General features: G+C 38.9%; 3 protein-coding genes across 3 annotated transcripts; 1 reads left to right on the top strand and 2 right to left on the bottom strand.

The window, feature by feature from the left end:
* Positions 1-1,902: 1,902 nt before the first annotated feature.
* Positions 1,903-2,700, bottom strand: LOC139119553 (heat shock protein 30C-like). Its single transcript, XM_070683396.1, has one exon. It carries the CDS (start codon positions 2,698-2,700, stop codon positions 1,903-1,905), a length of 798 nt encoding a protein of 265 aa, XP_070539497.1.
* Positions 2,701-7,383: 4,683 nt separating this feature from the next.
* On the top strand, positions 7,384-7,971 carry LOC139119552 (heat shock protein 30C-like). The gene has a single exon (XM_070683395.1). The coding sequence runs from the start codon at positions 7,384-7,386 to the stop codon at positions 7,969-7,971; it is 588 nt and encodes a 195-aa protein (XP_070539496.1).
* A 2,326-nt stretch (positions 7,972-10,297) lies between these two features.
* Positions 10,298-11,095, bottom strand: LOC139119551 (heat shock protein 30C-like). Its single transcript, XM_070683394.1, has one exon. The coding sequence runs from the start codon at positions 11,093-11,095 to the stop codon at positions 10,298-10,300; it is 798 nt and encodes a 265-aa protein (XP_070539495.1).
* Positions 11,096-20,340: the final 9,245 nt, after the last annotated feature.

Raw genomic sequence — 20,340 nt, 5'->3', positions numbered from 1 at the left:
GTATGGAAGAGAAGGTGCATGAAAAGCTGGAAACCCATCTTGGTTTTCAAAAATGTAAACAGCCACCATACCACCACCCCCTTGATTCCAAATAAACCACAGTTTTAAAACCCAACCTTAGAATGCTGACACCATACGTATGCCGTCAGCTGCAGGTGATATAGAATATAGAGAAATGACCGCAGGTAAACAGGAAGGCAAAATACAGGGAAAGGTTCAAAGGTCGACATCTATGCATCCGATTTTAATCGACTTGCAGATCTAGTCTAGCGTTTATTGTTCTACATAGGATTAATCCAAGAAAATGAGTATACAAGAAAGCGGAGAGGAAAAGGGAATTCATTTTTTCTTCAATCAATCAATCAATCAATCAATCAATCAATCAATCAATCAATCAATCAATCAATCAATCAATCAATCAATCAATCTTTATCATACACAACTCACACAAGCAGAGAGTGTGGTGTGGTACATCCCAAAATTGGACAAAGTACAAAACTGAACATTTTCAAACGGACAACAATGTATCCAAGTTGTACAACAGACAAACTGTTTAACAGTGAGAAGGCTACTGGAGGGTCAGCACAAATCAGTGTTCTTCAAGAATATAGTAAGATGTAGAAAATTATACTCCATAACCCTTTTAAGGGCCTTTTAAGGTGACATCATATGCAGAGTTAAACAATAAATAAAAAGGAAGATATCAAACAAGAATTTGAATATTAGGAGGAGAATATATAAAGGTGGTAACTGATTGCGTACATACAGAAATTTCAAGACTGGGTTGTATTTTGAAAAATACCTAAACGACTTGTCAAGTTTTCCACTTCGCAGAGCTTAATCGAAATTTAGATTGAGTGATGATCATAGTTTAAGTATTGAATTAGGTAGGAAGAGTAAACTAAAATTACCTTTGATAGAGATTGTCCAAGATATCATAGCAAACGAAATAGTGATGAGTTTCATTTGTTATTTTCGTGTAAAATGTTTATCACTGAACGATTTTTGTTGTTCCAGGAAAGTGGAGGAGATTACGCCACTTGTTCCAGTGTTACACAAACTTTTTCCTATCACCTCAGCATTCCAAATGGAGTACAACAGTGCTTCGAATCTGTCGCTATAAAGGGGCCCGAATATTGCATTATGGCAACTCGACCAACCTTACCAGTTTCCCTCTATCTCAAATGCATTTAAATAAAACAAAAATCCACTGGCTGTGAAATTTCTAATCCGGGATTTCCCCCGCTTCAAGGCACCAGGCTTTTGCATATGTGTATGCCCCCCTCCCCCACCGTGATTCCCAGGCGTTTTACTTTTTTAACATACGTCGCTAAGATAAGCATCATATCCTAGGACTTATGAAGCTCTCATTGCTTTATATCAAATTTCACCCATGAAAGAATGACGAATTGATAACGGCTGAAACATCTCTAGTTTCAATAAATTAGATATCCAAAAGTATCCCTCTATAAATGACAGAAATCTAATCACCACAAATCATTATTTCCATTGACTACAACCTTGTAACAGTATGTTGGATCCGTGTTAATTGTTTGCATCCAAACTTTGGTACACTTGTTTGTTTTCCTTCGCAAAGTTGGACCTCTCTATAGATAAATTAGGTTTAAAATAATCACACGATTCGTTAAATCGGGTTCAATTTCGCTTTATTTCAATAAAACATGAATACATTTAAAAGATTTAGAACGGTGAAAACGAAATTCGAACAAATCTTAAATTTGCAAAACGTCAGATACAGGTATTTTTCATTACATAAAAAAAATTGCAAAATACATTACACAACATTAGAATGTCAGAAATCGACATGTCAAAGAGTGTGGGCTCAAATAAACTGCTAGTATCAACATTTCACAAATAGTAACTCTCTCAACATGCAAAATCTCAGTTTTTAAGTCGTTCACCATTCGATTCCATGGTTTGTTTATCTGATTGATCTTCCCTTTCTACTGGTTCCTCGGTTTCACAAATCTGCTTTTCGTCTTCTTGCTTTTCATTGCAAACCTGTTCCTCTCTTGTAGTGTCCACTGTAACGGGTATCTCTCGTCCTGTTGATGATTCTACCGCCCTCAGCGGTGCTTCAAATGTCAGCAATCCATTCTCATCGCATTTGGAAGTCAGTTCATCTGTATTGACATTGTCTGGTAGAGTGTAACTGTGTTTAAATTGTCTCTCCTGGGTACTGTAAACTCCATCACCGTGGTCCACTTCATTGAGATACTTGGCTGCTACTGTCAGTTTTCCATCTTTGACAGACACTTTCAGATGCTCTGGTTTAAAGTTGCCGATGGACACGTTAAGTTTAAAGTTGTCAGACTTCTTCTTTTCCTGATCATGCACGTCGGACCTTTTCGAGCATTCAGCAACATCGGTACATTGAGTGACTTTCTCCACTGAGTCCGATGCCAAATCACGATCAGCAGAGGATTCCTTTGGCGCTTCACCTGAACTGTCCGTTTTCTTATTCTTTGCTGAATGCAAAAGACGACAGAAGATATCGTCAAAGACAGAGTCATTCCGATCGTCGAAAAAATCTTCCTCCACTAATTGCAATGGATGTGGAAGAGTGTGAAGGGGATGAGGTCGCCATCTCCTCGTCAAAGAGTAAGGCTGGTATCTGCTGACAGCAGCAACACGTGGACGATATACAGGGAATGGATCAGAGAACAACACGCAAGCCATATTACTAGTGTGTCTTTGAGGTTCGCGAAAGATGTGACGTGTACTGTTTTGAAGTAAACACTGTTTTGACTCTAATGCTTACACCATCTCCTTATATTAGATGTGAATTTGTTCTGGAAGCTACGTGGCTGATCTAGACAAGTCTTCTATTCTCGTTACACAGAACCTTCTGGAACTGATAGCGCCCTCATTAATTGACCTTCACGTGTATCTGTCTTTGTTTTTTCCTTCCATGGAGGAAAGCGCTGAACAAACGAACCGACCAGGTTAGAATGTTCGCGAACAGGAAAGTAGCGTGTCATTATGACACAATGTTTTTAACCAAAGTGGAGATTTTTCTGGAATAAATATCATCAAGTGTATAAATACGGAACATTTACTGTAGATAGTCATACTTTGCAACTCAACGGTTGAAGCAACACATCAGAACAGGCGAAGGCGAAGTCGCTCTCCTGAACCTTTGTACCTAAACACTGTTAAAACCCGGCAATACATTCTCAGTGAAGTCATGGCTTGTGTACTGATTCCAAGACAAAGAGTCGTTTACCCAAGGATCGTCAGAAGATGTCAACGTCCTTGTCTTCAAAGCCAATGTGGAACTGGACCTGTAGATTATCTGCTGAGAGAGCTGGTCGACGCAGACGACAGCTACTACGGTGACAGCTGGTACAGCCACTTACCGCAACATCTGTTTTTGGCCAGTTTGATGGAACTCTTGGCCAATTCACAGGAAGACAAGGAGAAAAGTGAAACATCAAAAACTGACAAGAAAGCCAGCGACAAGAAAGAGACAAGCTCTGATTCTTCCGAAGAAGCTGAAAATCAGGAAACTGTTGACAAGTCTGAAGAAAAGGAGACACCCGAAAACTTCAAACTTGCTGTATCAGTTGGTAATTTCAAACCTGAACATTTGAAATTGACCGTCAGTGAAGGTAAACTGAGTATCGTCGGCAAATACGTACATGAAACTGACCACGGTAATGGCATTTACAGTACGGAGGAGAGGCAGTTCAGACAGAGCTACACTCTTCCCGATAACGTCAATACAGATCAACTGATTTCAAAATTCGACGAGAGTGGCAGATTGCTGACATTCGAAGCACCATTGAAGGCGATAGAAGAACCTAAAGAACGGCCAATACCGATCACAGTCGAGAAACCAACAGTGAGTATTGAGTGTCCCGAAAGCAGTGCAGACGTAGAAGGTGATCAATCGACAAAATCCGAACAGTTTGCAGAAAATTCAGAGAATGTGGAAACGACGACAGAAAAGGAATCTGAGAGTGATGGTTTTGAAAGTAAAAGTGAAGCTGGATCCGAGTAGACTGACTTTGGCAAACAATCAAAGCCAACAATACATTGCCTTTATTCACTATAACCAGCTGCCTGTTTATTTATCAACTACTTTCATCAAAATATTTCACTTTTTTTCGATAATTGTTTTCAACCGTGAACATTTTCACAATGTTGATTTATAATGATTTGTACTTTAAGTTGAGAGGTTACGCTTCAGAAATTTCCATAAGTAATAATGTATTTATTTGAACTCTGTTGTACTCAAGTTATAAGATCAGAACACTTCCATTTGATTTGTATGCGTCTTTGTATTTTATGTCTGTAATAAAACGTTAATAGAACTATATACATATTCTCTAGAGTGGTTATATATATATGTAGGAATTATATATTGATGGAAAGAAAATAATGACATTTTGTGTGTTGTATGCAAGTTAGAGTAGGTATTTGACTGAGAGAGAAATGATGGGCTTTTGTGTGTAGTATGGAAGAGAAGTTGCATGAAGAGATGGAAACACCTGCACTTTTTGAAAACAGTCAACAGCCACAAACCCCATCCCCCGATTCCAAGATTTTACAACGGCCTAGAAGTTACCTGAAAAGACGGAAACACGTCCAGATTTTCAAAACTGTAAACAGCTACCGTCCCAACCCCCTCATTCTATTCCTAAATTTTACTTTAGTCTCCTCCAACATTCCGTACTAAACCCTCTCCCTACAAGTTTGTGCGTTCACTGTATTTTCAATGTCAGAGTTGAAAGATATCAGCCACAGGGGTGTATTACAACATAAAGGCTGAACGAGCTAGACGTCTCCTCTGTCATACGTTGCCGTAACAGCTCATCACATTATGCACCTATTACATTGTCAACGACTGTTTCCAACCTTATAATACTTATACTGTGTGTATATGTCATAAGCTGTAGGTCACATAGAATGAAGAGAAGTGACCTCCTGTAACGAGAAAGGCACACACCAAGGAAAGGTTTTACAATGTCATCGTCTCTACATCTGATTTTAATCGGATTGTAGAGCTAGCCTAGCGTTTCCTTCTTCTTTGTACACTTTGTCACATATATACCCGTTTCCCTGTATCTCAAATGCATTTCATAAAATCAAAATATAGTGGCTGTGAAACTTACAGGGATTTTCTCTACTTTAATTTACGTCACCTGGCTTTTGCGAATGTACATGCCCCCCTCACTTGGCATTGACTCCCAGCGTTTTACCTTTTTAAATAGGAACATCGTATCTTTCCTCTTCATGAAGCTCTCACTGCTTTATGGCAGATTTCAGCAATCATAAGAATAACGAGCTTTTAAAGGCTGAAACATTGAGAGTTCCACTAAATTAGATATTCAAAGTACTACTCTCTAAATGACGGAAATCCAATCACTAAAACTTTTTATTCCTCCCCCCCCCCAATTTACCACAGTGACAGTGTGTTGTTATCTACTTTTTATACTCAACCTTTGATACACTTGTATTGTTTCCTTTGGCAAAGGCAATCTCCCTATAGATAAGTCGGGTATAAAATAATCACACGACTCATTAAATCTCGTTCAGTTATGCTTTATTTCAATACGTTCTATAAAACGTGAAATTCAAAATCCGACAAAAATCTGTAAGTTGAAAACGTAGAACATTTAACACGTGAAATATGGTATTGTCCCAAATCTCAAATTTGTAAAAAACTAAAATATACTTATTTCACATTGCATAAGAAAAGTTACAAATTAAATTACACAACATTACTATGTGAGAAATGGAGTCGTTAAATAATGAAAATAAACGGCTTCGTCGACAAATCTAGCCTCAACATTTCACGAACACTACCTATCACAAAATGCAAAATCTCAGTTTTTAAGATATTCCTGATTTGATTCCATGGTTTCTTCGTCCGTTCGGTCTTTCATTTCTACTGGTTCCTTTGTTTCACTCATCGGTTTTTTATCCACTTCTTCTTCAATGCGATCCCGTTCTTTTCTTGTCGTGTTCATTATGACGGGTATCTCTCGTCCTGTTGATGATTCCACAGCCCTCAGCGGTGCTTCAAATGTCAGCAATCCATTCTCATCGCATTTGGAAGTCAGTTCATCTGTATTGACATTGTCTGGCAGAGTGTAACTGTGTTTAAATTGTCTCTCCTGGGTACTGTAAACTCCATCACCATGGTCCACTTCATTGAGATACTTGGCTGCTACTGTCAGTTTTCCATCTTTGACAGACACTTTTAGATGCTCTGGTTTAAAGCTGCCGATGGACACGACAAGTTTGAAGTTGTCAGACTTCTTCTCTTCCTGATCATGCACGTCGGAACTTTTTGAACATTCAGCAACATCGGTACATTGAGTGACTTTCTCCACTGAGTCCGATGCCAAATCACGATCAGCAGACAATTCCTTTGGCGCTTCACCTGAACTGTCCGTTTTCTTTATATTCTTTGCTGAATGCAAAAGATGACAGAAGATATCGTCAAAGACAGAGTCATTCCGATCATCGAAAAAGTCTTCCTCCACTAATTGCAATGGATGTGGAAGAGTGTGAAGGGGATGAGGTCGCCATCTCCTGGTCAAAGAGTAAGGCTGGTATCTGCTGACAGCAGAAACTCGTGGACGATACACAGGGAATGGATCAGAGTAGAACACGCAAGCCATATTTCTAATGTGCGTCTTTAAGGTTTGGGAAAGCTCTGATGTGTACTTTTTTGCAGTCAAGAGTCTTTTGACTCTAATGCTTACATTCTTTCCTTATATTAGGTGTGAATTTCTTCTGGAACCTACGTTGCTGATCTAGACAAATCTACTATTCTCGTTTCACAGATCATTCTGGAACTGATAGCGCCCTCATTGAATGACCTTCACGTGTATCTGTCTTTGTTTTTCTCTTTCATGGAGGAAAGCGCTGAACAAACGAACCGACCAGGTTAGAATGTTCGCGAACAGAAAAGTAGCGTGTCATTATGACACAATGTTTTGAACTAAAGTGGAGATTATTCTGGAATTAATATCATCAAGTGTATAAATACGGAAAATTTCCTGTAGATAGTCATACATTGCAACTCAACGGTTGAAGCAACACACCAGAAAAGGCGAAGTCGCTGTCCTGAACCTTTGTACCTAAACACTGTTAAAACCCGGTAATACAGTCTCAGTGAAGTCATGGCTTGTGTACTGATTCCAAGACAAAGAGTCGTTTACCCAAGGATCGTCAGAAGATGTCACCGTCCTTGTCTTCAAAGCCAATGTGGAACTGGACCTGTAGATTATCTGCTGAGAGAGCTGGTCGACGCAGACGACAGCTACTACGGTGACAGCTGGTACAGCCACTTACCGCAACATCTGTTTTTGGCCAGTTTGATGGAACTTGGCCAATACACAGGAAGACATGGAGAAAAGTGAAACATCAAAAACTGACAAGAAAGCCAGCGACAAGAAAGAGACAAGCTCTGATTCTTCCGAAGAAGCTGAAAATCAGGAAACTGTTGACAAGTCTGAAGAAAAGGAGACACCCGAAAACTTCAAACTTGCTGTATCAGTTGGCAATTTCAAACCTGAACATTTGAAATTGACCGTCAGTGAAGGTAAACTCAGTATCGTCGGCAAATACGTACATGAAACTGACCACGGTAATGGCATTTACAGTACCGAGGAGAGGCAGTTCAGACAGAGCTACACTCTTCCCGATAACGTCAATACAGATCAACTGATTTCAAAATTCGACGAGAGTGGCAGATTGCTGACATTCGAAGCACCGTTGAAGGCGATAGAAGAACCTAAAGAACGTCCAATACCGATCACAGTCGAGAAACCAACAGTGAGTATTGAGTGTCCCGAAAGCAGTGCAGACGTAGAAGGTGATAAATCGACAAAATCCGAACAGTTTGCAGAAAATTCAGAGAATGTGGAAACGACGACAGAAAAGGAATCTGAGAGTGATGGTTTTGAAAGTAATAGTGATGCTGGATCCGAGTAGACTGACTTTGGCGCACAATCAAAGCCAAGAATATATTGCCTTTATTCACTATAACCAGCTGCCTGTTTATTTATCAACCACTTTAATTAAATTATTTCACTTTTTTCGATAATTGTTTTTAACCAAGAACATTTTTATAATATTGTTTTATAGTGATTTGTACTTTAAGTTGAGCGGTTACGATTCAGAAATTTCCATAAGTAATAATGTATTGATTTAAACTCTGTTGTACTCAAGTTATAAGCTCAGAACACTTTCATTTGATTTGTATGAATCTGTGTATTTTATGTCTGTAATAAAACGTTAATACAACTGTATATATGTTGTCTTCAGGTGTAATATATACATGTAGGAAATACATATTGATGGAAAGAAAAATAATGACATTTGGTGCGATGTATGCAAGTTAGAGCAGATATTTTGAGAGAGAGAGAGAAATAATAACATATTGTGTGTAGTATGGAAGAGAAGGTGCATGAAAAGCTGGAAACCCATCTTGATTTTGAAAAAGCCACCATACCACCCCCTTGATTCCAAATAAACCACAGTTTTAAAATCCAACCTTAGAATACTTACACTGTGCGCATGCCGTCAGCTGCAGGTGATATAGAATATAGAGAAGTGGTAAACAGACAGGCAAAGAACAAGGAAAGGTTGAAATGTCGACATCTATGCATCCGATTTTAATCGACTTGCAGATTTAGTCTAGCATTTCTTGTTCAACATAGGATTAATCAAAGGAAATGAGTATACAACAAAGCTGAGAGGGAAAGGGAATTCAATTTTTCTTTAATCAATCAATCAATCAATCAATCAATCAATCAATCAATCAATCAATCAAACAATCGATCTTTATCGTACACAACTCACACTAGCAGAATGTGTGGTGTACTACATCCCAAAATTGGACAAAGTACAAAACTGAACATTTTCAAACGGACAACAATGTATCCAAGTTGTACAACAGACAAACTGTTTAACAGTGAGAAGGCTACTGGAGGGTCAGCACAAATCAGTGTTCTTCAAGAATATAGTAAGATGTAGAAAATTATACTCCATAACCCTTTTAAGGGCCTTTTAAGGTGACATCATATGCAGAGTTAAACAATAAATAAAAAGGAAGATATCAAACAAGAATTTGAATATTAGGAGGAGAATATATAAAGGTGGTAACTGATTGCGTACATACAGAAATTTCAAGACTGGGTTGTATTTTGAAAAATACCTAAACGACTTGTCAAGTTTTCCACTTCGCAGAGCTTAATCGAAATTTAGATTGAGTGATGATCATAGTTTAAGTATTGAATTAGGTAGGAAGAGTAAACTAAAATTACCTTTGATAGAGATTGTCCAAGATATCATAGCAAACGAAATAGTGATGAGTTTCATTTGTTATTTTCGTGTAAAATGTTTATCACTGAACGATTTTTATTGTTCAAGGAAAGTGGAGGAGATTACGCCACTTGTTCCAGTGTTACACAAACCTTTTCCTATCACCTCAGAATTCCAAATGGAGTACAACAGTGCTTCGAATCTGTCGCTTTAAAGGAGCCCGAATATTGCATTATGGCAACTCGACCAACCTTACCAGTTTCCCTCTATCTCAAATGCATTTTAATAAAACAAAAATCCTCTGGCTGTGAAATTTCTAATCCGGGATTTCCCCCGCTTCAAGGCACCAGGCTTTTGCATATGTGTATGCCCCCCTCCCCCACAGTGATTCCCAGGCGTTTTACTTTTTTAACATACGTCGCTAAGATAAGCATCATATCCTAGGACTTATGAAGCTCTCATTACTTTATATCAAATTTCACCCATGAAAGAATGACGAATTGATAACGGCTGAAACATCGCTAGTTCCAATAAATTAGATATCCAAAAGTACCCCTCTATAAATGACAGAAATCTAATCACCACAAATATTTATTTCCATTGACTACAACCTTGTAACAGTATGTTGGATCCGTGTTAATTGTTTGCATCCAAACTTTGGTACACTTGTTTTGTTTTCTTCGCAAAGTTGGACCTCTCTATAGATAAATTAGGTTTAAAATAATCACACGATTCGTTAAATCGGGTTCAATTTCGCTTTATTTCAATAAAACATGAATACATTTAAAAGATTTAGAACGGTGAAAACGAAATTCGAACAAAATCTTAAATTTGCAAAACGTCAGATACAGGTATTTTTCATTACATAAAAAAAATTGCAAAATACATTACACAACATTAGAATGTCAGAAATCGACATGTCAAAGAGTGTGGGCTCAAATAAACTGCTAGTATCAACATTTCACAAATAGTAACTCTCTCAACATGCAAAATCTCAGTTTTTAAGTCGTTCACCATTCGATTCCATGGTTTGTTTATCTGATTGATCTTCCCTTTCTACTGGTTCCTCGGTTTCACAAATCTGCTTTTCGTCTTCTTGCTTTTCATTGCAGCCCTGTTCCTCTCTTGTAGTGTCCATTATAACGGGTATCTCTCGTCCTGTTGATGATTCTACCGCCCTCAGCGGTGCTTCAAATGTCAGCAATCCATTCTCATCGCATTTGGAAGTCACTTCATCTATATTGACATTGTCTGGCAGAGTGTAACTGTGTTTAAATTGTCTCTCCTGGGTACTGTAAACTCCATCACCATGGTCCACTTCATTGAGATACTTGGCTGCTACTGTCAGTTTTCCATCTTTGACAGACACTTTCAGATGCTCTGGTTTAAAGCTGCCAATGGACACGACAAGTTTAAAGTTGTCAGACTTCTTCTTTTCCTGATCTTGGCCGTCCGAATTTTTTGAGCATTCAGCAACATCGGTACATTGAGTGACTTTCTCCACTGAATCAGATGCCAAATCACGATCAGCAGACAATTCCTTTGGCGCTTCACCTGAACTGTCCGTGTTCTTATTCTTTGCTGAATGCAAAAGATGACAGAAGATATCGTCAAAGACAGAGTCATTCCCATCGTCGAAAAAGTCTTCCTCCACTAATTGCAATGGATTTGGAAGAGTGTGAAGGGGATGAAGTCGCCATCTCCTCGCCAAAGAGTAAGGCTGGTATCTGCTGACAGCAGCAACTCTCGGACGATAAACAGGGAATGGATCAGAGAACAACACGCAAGTCATATTTCTAGTGTGTGTCTTTGAGGTTCGGGAAAGATGTGACGTGTACTGTTTTGCAGTAAAGACTGTTTTGACTCTAATGCTTACACCGTCTCCTTATATTGGTTGAGAATTTGTTCTGGAACCTACGTGGCTGATCTAGACAAGTCTACTTTTCTCGTCACGCAGAACCTTCTGGAACTGACAGCGCCCTCATTAAGTGACCTTCACGTGCATCTGTCTTTGTTTTTTCCCATCCATGGAGGAAAGCACTGAACAAACGAACCCACCTGGTTAGAATGTTCGCGAACAGTAGACAGAGTAGAGTGGCGTGTCATTATGACATTGTTTTTAACCAAAGTGGAGATTATTCTGGAATAAATATCATCAAGTGTATAAATACGGAACATTTACTGTAGATAGTCATACTTTGCAACTCAACGGTTGAAGCAACACATCAGAACAGGCGAAGTCGCTGTCCTGAACCTTTGTACCTAAACACTGTTAAAACCCGGCAATACAGTCTCAGTGAAGTCATGGCTTGTGTACTGATTCCAAGACAAAGAGTCGTTTACCCAAGGATCGTCAGAAGATGTCACCGTCCTTGTCTTCAAAGCCAATGTGGAACTGGACCTGTAGATTATCTGCTGAGAGAGCTGGTCGACGCAGACGACAGCTACTACGGTGACAGCTGGTACAGCCACTTACCGCAACATCTGTTTTTGGCCAGTTTGATGGAACTCTTGGCCAATTCACAGGAAGACATGGAGAAAAGTGAAACATCAAAAACTGACAAGAAAGCCAGCGACAAGAAAGAGACAAGCTCTGATTCTTCCGAAGAAGCTGAAAATCAGGAAACTGTTGACAAGTCTGAAGAAAAGGAGACACCCGAAAACTTCAAACTTTCTGTATCAGTTGGCAATTTCAAACCTGAACATTTGAAATTGACCGTCAGTGAAGGTAAACTCAGTATCGTCGGCAAATACGTACATGAAACTGACCACGGTAATGGCATTTACAGTACGGAGGAGAGGCAGTTCAGACAGAGCTACACTCTTCCCGATAACGTCAATACAGATCAACTGATTTCAAAGTTCGACGAGAGTGGCAAATTGCTGACATTCGAAGCACCGTTGAAGGCGATAGAAGAACCAAAAGAACGGCCAATACCAATCACAGTCGAGAAACCAACAGTGAGTATTGAGTGTCCCGCAAACGGTGCAGAAGTAGAAGATGATAAATCGACAAAATCCGAACAGTTTCCAGAAAATTCAGAGAATGTGGAAACGGCGACAGAAAAGGAATCTGAGAGTGATGGTTTTGAAAGTAAAAGTGATGCTGGATCCGAGTAGACTGACTACGGCGAACAATCAAAGTCAACAATATATTGTCTTCATTTCACTCCAAAGCTGCCAATTTATTTCATACGGACTTTTTTTTAGTCTTTTATTTTACAACATCGTTAAATATTTTCAATTGTGAAGATTTTAATGAAATTCGGACGATGATTTGCACTTTCGTTTTAGAACATTCCATCAGTAATAATATATTTATTTAAAGTATGTTGTCCTTTAGTAATCGTTTGGTGTCATCGAGTTTGTATGCATCGTCATTTTGTGACTGGAATAAAACATCGATACACTTTATCAATAACTCATACATATGACACTGTATTTGTGTTTTACTTTCATATATATGTATTTAACAGAGAGACAATAGCCTAGTGTGTGTTGTATGCAAGAGTATTTTGATTGAGAATGGAATAACGTCTCATTTGCTTGCGATAAAACAACTCTGTCAGGTAAACCACTTATAAAGTGACAATAAGTTTTTCTATTGTCGAGGATTTTCTTTCATGTCACGGCATCATGTTATTGGTCATTATATTAAATATTCCTAAATTCGTCATCTTATATTGTTATATTTTTATGTGTCATCAATTTGAGTGGACCAGAGTGGCAGAGAGATAGCTTATATTCGAAGCACCCGTTGAGGGCGGTAGAAGCCCCAAGAGAACGACCGATCAAGAGAGCCATCCTTCTCGGCAGAGAAAGCAAAAGAGAGTTTGGAATACCGTTAAAGATGTACAGAAATAGAATATGATAAATCGACCGAACAGCAAAAAGTGAGCTGTTTCATCCGAGCAGACTGTTTTTATTGTTAATCTAGTTACTGTCTATAACATTGCATGGGTTTCCTCAAAATCTTACAGTCTCTTTCCTTAAACTTTATGAGTGAAAAGAAACACGTAGAGGTGAACCGGTACTTATTATGTACTTCCTGACAGAAACATACTTGAGTTTGATGGTTGTGTTGAGGAATTTTAGTACCATTTGAATAACGGCATTCCAAATGCAAGTTTTGTGATGTAAATAAATGCTGAAGTGATACAGGAATGTCATTGTTTTCACGTTTTCAGATTTATTTTCTAATAATTACATTGTAAATAGTGTAAATACTGAATTCAGGAAGTTGTGACATGTTGAAAACCATTCTGCCGTTCACATTCTTCTCACAGTTTCTTTGCAAAGTGGCTTGCTATACAATATTGGTAATCATTGTGTGACATTTGCTACCACCGTTTCTGTTTTCACTTGGCAATTTCAAACTTGTTGACACTTTGATTAGTTATGTTCATTGCACGATGGTTTCTGGTCGGACTGTTTCGCAAGTCTGTATTCACAAATGGAATAAGGTGGTCGATCTCGCGAAAAAAAAAATCGTCATTCTAGAAATCAGTGTACTGGCTAAGTATAAAGATACAAATGCCCCATGGAATATACGTGTGAGTTTATTAGAATAATAGTATGTTCATTGTCATGTCTGTGGCTGGCAAGCACTCACGCTGTACGCAATTTGATTAAGAGCCAAACAGTCGGTTACACCTATAAAAGTTTATTTAGATTGCTCATACGGTATTAAACTGATTGTGATCAACGTACTACCAGTTGCTCAGTCACCCAAATGAAGATAATACAGAGAACTATGTACACAATTTATTGCACAGAAATATAAATCGTGTTATCTTTTCGCTAGGCAAATACATACACATTATCGTAACCAGTCTTTACAAACAATTAAAATGTGGCAATGTGCAACCTTTATGAAGAATTATACATGAAAAACAGATAAATTGGCAATCATTTCCATTTACGAAAAAGAAAATGCGAGTCCATAACCAGTGAACTTCCGTGAAAACGATTTTCAGGATCTCCGTTGATAGCGCAGTGACAGAACACCATTTTATGAAAATAATTCTTGTTCAATTAGTGTCAGACCATCAAGAGTCGTCTTGCTGACCAGTTCCTCATCTGTACGGCGCTGGTTACTCCAAAAGCACAAGATACTTTGGATTCGTTGTAGTGTAAGTGATGTTTGCCTTCCCTTTCTTCGGCGCTATACTTCCATGATACTTTTCGCTGCTGGCTATGGCTCCTCTGGACACACTTGATGTGCTTTGTACAGTCTCTGATCTCAGCCTTTGGTATTCTCCCTACTGACAACAGCTGTGGACACCGTGCACAGACCCCTTGACGTCCAGGGTGTAAATCATTTCGTCGGACATATTGAAACGTCACTGGAAGAAGTTCGTTGAGACTTCAGTCAACTTGATTGAACCTGCCGAACTTTCAACAGGTTGTGTCGGTATATCTTTATGCAATTTACCGGTCGACGAGTATGTGCTTTTTCATATCACTGCGCAGTGTATCAAAGCAACTTGGGTTTGCATCACCACACGAACAAAGTTATTTGTAGCTTGTTATGACGGAAACCGATGATGAATCCTTGTCTGTGGATGAATTAATCAACGATATCACATCGGAAAGATCATCACATCACTAGTGACGTCTAAAGTTACCTGTTGTTGACAGATCGAAATTAAAATGCGAAGCACTGCATGTCATGTTATGATATCATCGTGTACTAGCAGGCTAGGTCTACTTCTGAAATGTTTCAAACGCCTCCCCTTTTGAATTACATCGCATCATAATTTTATCGATCAGTCTAGTAAGTTGAGCTGCTACTGAACCTCTTCTTACTTACAAATGAATACTAATTTCAATCATGGCGGTGATAAACGTATAATATTCCGGTGCGTGATGAAACTCGACCTTTGATTTTGATATATATTGCTTCCCCTGACCTATGCAGACCCATATTTTGTGATTAATACCGTAGCGTTATCACTGAATGGGGAGTTCTACCGCAACATGGTAGGGAACACCCCTTGCATGACGTCACCATTGTGCTAAGTGACGTAGAGAGACCATTTCCTCGAATAAAGCCCAGGAGGCAAAGGTCATGACACAAATTTCCCATGACACTCAGCAATACAGCGTAGCCGTACAACAACGCGTTTTAAAAGCTTATAGAAGCAGACTGGTATATCTTAGAACGTCAAAGATGATTAGGAAACTAATAGCACGGACAGTTTCATCCCATTTTGTATGTACATGTGACGCCAGACTGTTATTTTGCACCCTCGTACCGAGAATATCATGCTTATAGGATAGTGTTTCTATCTCTGTAGAAATATAGAGAATCAGACAAGAAAGTGGAAATACTTGTAAAGCAGGAGAGGTTAAATCGATCAACTAAACGCTATCTATTCAGGGAATAAGGTAAATTACTGAAGTAGTGTTTTTCTCGATGTTGAGTTTGTTGGTTTCAGATCATCGTCAAGTGCAGCCAACAAGGTAATTTCACCAAAAATACCTCTAAACATACTATTCAAATGCAAGTTAAAATATTAAAAAAATAGAATGGGAATAATGTTAACGCTGTTTACTTCGAACCTTGTTTGCAATCCCCTACTATGATTTGCAAGGTAGGCCTGTCCCCTCCCTCCCTTCTTTTCAATTCCCCTCTGTCCTATCCACAACACGATGGCTCCCTTTTGCGATCTCCCTACAACAGTATTTTGTCTCCCCCTGCTCGGCCACAACTGACGTGATTGGAAACTTTTTATTTGTGATTATACCATTGAAAATAGCACATACACACTACGTTATTCCTCTCTAAACCTCGTTTTAACCGCGTAACATGTAGGTGAGAAACGTCGAAGAGGTAAACGTTTTGCACAAAGTTTTCATTGGCTGCACTTGACCAGTGGGCAAAACTTAGGAAACAGGTCAACCTCAATACCAGTCGAGACCCTTCACAAATAGTAATATGTAGTAAATTAACATTGTTTGCGGAAAGTTCAAGGTCTCATGGTCTTATCTCCTTTTGGAACAAAACACGATGCGTTGAACTTCATACACCAATATGCCTGTAACGTACGACCTCATCCGTACGCATGCAGGGCTCAGTCCCTGTGTTGACTTTCCGCTGCATTAGGATAGTTGTAATCAGACATAGTTCAATATCTAATAAACATCCCGGGGCTCGTCTGAACCCCACCTGTGTCGATGATCTCATCATGATACGAATATTGACATATATTTGTCATCGAAATAAATGTAACTTAATAGCCTTCGGTGGTTCCAACGGCTGGGCCAGATGCTTGAATCTGTTATTGTACCCATGATAGTAGTTCAGGCAAGTAATTATTCAATTAAGAATGCTGACTTCAGACAAATTTGCATTTGGATGCACTTGAATCCTATGCTATTGCAATGGCTGTGATTAGATTTGAATGTGTGACAATTTTTTATAAAGGTTTTACATAGAGTTAATGATTATTCATGATATCATCAAATGTGTTAGACGGGAACAGGCATTTTCACTAAAATTTCACGTTTCTTTTTGTTTTGTTGTATTAAAAATAAAAGAGTATGCTTTCTCATTTTTCTTATTTGTGACGATTTTAATTCAGTGAGTACGATAATAAAGAGACATTTGAAGAGACGCCATTGCGGGTATGAACTATTTTGCAAAAAAGGACCCGATAAAGTCTCTGAATCTGCCTAATCCTTTGATATCCTAAAATCCACCAATAATGATTGGACCGGTTGTTTTTCACGTCTACCGTTTGAGAAAAGTTAATGATCTATCTAGCACATATGATGTCCAAACTTCCTCTCATTGTCTCAAAAAATGAAGGCGGAGATTTGGGAGCACTACGAACCACGCCAAAATGCTCGTCGTATCCGTTGCAGAGATGAGTTATTACATTGTAACCCGACAACCTGATTTTGGTGACGTGCAGTTTGTAGTGTACAAATCTGATAGACAATTATTCACGTGACTTGTGACACCGTGCGTGCATATAGGCGTGAAAAATCGTACGCATTTCGATCTAGGAACCATGCGTTCTTCCCTACGAAGACAAATTGTTAAATTTTGATCGGGGGTCACCAAAGGACGGTAACCGTCTGATAAGAATGCCTCATTTGAAAAAATCGAGTAAGGTAATTAATTGTAAACTTCATATTGTTGTATTCAATGAAGGGAGTGGTTATGGTCAGATCCAAGTATTTTAAAGTTGACATCGATTGTCAGGAAAGGATGATGCAACACTATCACAATGGATTTCCTCGTTTGATAAGTTCAAACTATGTATGATTTTTATAATGATTACAATTTAAATTCATTATCATTGAGTTTACGATTTCCTGGACCAAAATGAACGAAAACATTGGCGCCTTGAATTAACTGTCCATCGAGCAAATTTACATTAATCTTGAATATTCTCGTTTGCATAGTGCATTTGCCTGTAGACATAGCTTGATGAAACATAATACTACAGTTTTCATAGTTTTTTTAACCTCTTTCAAAGCAAGTATTATCGTTGGTTTGACCATGACCTGTACAATTTACCCGTGCACCCTGACGATCGTGGGCTCAACTTCACTCGACGTTGAATGTTTCCACCATTGGGGGACCGGGGGCGACATCAGGGGAAATTGATCGCAAATCGTATCCCCAGGACAGGGGAATCTGATGGCCACGATACGCACAGTGCCCAAAATTTTGACTGATATCGAGCCCTAAGTTATACGACGTCGTGTAGCCTTTCCCCCTCCATACTTAGCATTTTTAGCCTGAGGGTGGGGAATTTGACATGGTTTGGAAAAATGTCAATTTCCCATTTTAGGCCCACGTCCTCCCTCCTCCCCGAGGAAACCATTAATAGCTCATAATTAATAGGAAGGGACAAGTTATCCTACGCCACCCTTTACAGTCCTACGAATTCAGTACTGTACATTTGACATTTAAAATTTGAAGCGATGAGCTGGCTAGGTGTACATAACAGTTCAATGGCTGGGCTTTGAGGAACAAATGTTTGGTGAAACAACCCTTCACACTTCATGATCATTCTCTTTTTGGGGAAATTAAGGCCTTTAAACCGTGTACGATCTACTAATCGTGAGCACTCAGCTGGGATTATCAATGTTTCTGATAGGCTAGAGACAGAGACAAATAAATGTGAGGTAAGAATTCATCAGTACTGCGTCCTCAATGTTGAATTTACCGCATAAATACATGACCTGGCAAGATGTCAGGACGAGTTGGAGCTATCAAGCCCTCGACGATTGTTATCATTTGTACACTGATTATTTCACATTTCGAACAGAGCCATCACTTTTGCACAAATATGCCGAATAGTCATAATCAACATTTCATATCTCCATCAGTCATGATTTTCAATTTGTCTCCTTTTCCTGCAATCGTTTATTCAGTGTGTCAGCTTTCAGAACAAATCTCTTCAAAGAGCAGAGGGAAGGGGTCGGTTGTAAATGAAATACTAGAACAAAGAAAGACATATATATCCCGGAATATCCATGTAAAATAATAGATGTTTATTTCCCCAATATATAAGACTGATCCTCAGCTAGTGAAGACAGCATAAATACGAATTTACAGAAAAACAACGTCTAAAATTATCAGAAGAAATAACTCAAGACAGAAAGTCTATTTTGTCATAGACTTGTAAAGGCATTGTGAAAAGCATTCACAGAACAACGAGAAAGATGGTTGTTCTCTATAAGATAATCATTAACAGATGCACATTTATAATGTTGCTAGGTAGAAAATGTTCTTCATATAAATAGGAATTTAATAAATAAGAATATATCCACAGCTAGTAGTTGCTACTATAAACCCTAATTTAGGGTCTATGCTGCTATAAAGTCCAGCTTCTGATACCAGGTGCCAATGTCATCATCATTGACGATGTGATCAAGGAACTGTCCCAGGTATCTGATCATCCAGTTCCATTAAATGAAAGTCTCGTTTGAAAAGTAACGAAGAAGTCTTTTTCAAAGGGTGTCATCTCAGGTTCTTTCCACACGACTGTCAGCAATGTCTCCAGCTCTGGGTTCCAGTATTCTCACGGCATACATTGTTGTGAAGGATGATGCAATTCACGGCAATTCTTCCGCTGATCAATTGTCATCGTTGAAATATCTGCTGAATGTTGTAGGATTATAGTGATTGTCAAGAAGAGTTCGGTGAGGCTGACGATTCGACATCGCTGTGCCTAAATCTTGCAAATTCTGCAATAGCTGCTTGCAGAAAAATGCTCTTCTCACCAGAAGCAAGTTGTAAAGCAAGACATCTATCATACCGTTTTCTGCTCTGCAAGTCGAGTGTTGTTTACTCTCCAACCATCAGCAGGTATTCAGTTTTGCTGACCACGTACTTCTTGTTCGTTTTCCTCTTTGTCTTTGCAGCTTTCACACTTCTGCTACTGCTACTGCTGCTGCTGCCTGTACTCGATGTACTTGTGGTGCTTCTCATTGAATTCGACCGTGACCTCTGTTCTTCATGGAGAAGGTCGCCACCATAGACACCACCAGATAGTCTGTATGTATCCAACATTTTTTCTGCTTCCTTGGTAAACTCGGCGCTGAATCTCAAAGCTCTGAAGTGCATGTGTTGAGAGCTGCGTACGAACTGCCAGCTGATCCACTGACACCCTTTTTATACTCTAGTTGTTTTTCAAAACTCCCTCGTACGATATCGTTGTTCAAATAAAGGGGCGGCGTTATCTGGCACATCCCCACGCTACGCAAATGTTTGTCAGTGTAGGCTAGAGGGTGCAGTTCCCACATACCGGCTTTAATGAAATAAAATAATCATTAGTTCCAAGCTTCCCGATGATTCATATTATTTTGAAATGATTAATATTTGTAATTATTTAATGGGGCTTCAGTTGGCGTCGCAATACAAACAATATAACTCTGATTTTGATAACATTCTGAAGAAATGTAAGGAACGTGATGATGCAATAAATCCAGTGCAGATTGTTTGTCACGGTGACTTATCTGTCATAGTTAATATTTGTCCGGGTGACCTAATTTCCCATTGTTTCGAAATCCGGA

The sequence above is a fragment of the Ptychodera flava genome, chromosome 20 (assembly GCF_041260155.1).
Source record: "Ptychodera flava strain L36383 chromosome 20, AS_Pfla_20210202, whole genome shotgun sequence".
NCBI lineage: Eukaryota > Metazoa > Hemichordata > Enteropneusta > Ptychoderidae > Ptychodera > Ptychodera flava.
The sequence above is the reverse complement of the archived record's forward strand: the minus strand, read 5'-3'. Positions and strand labels throughout refer to the sequence as shown.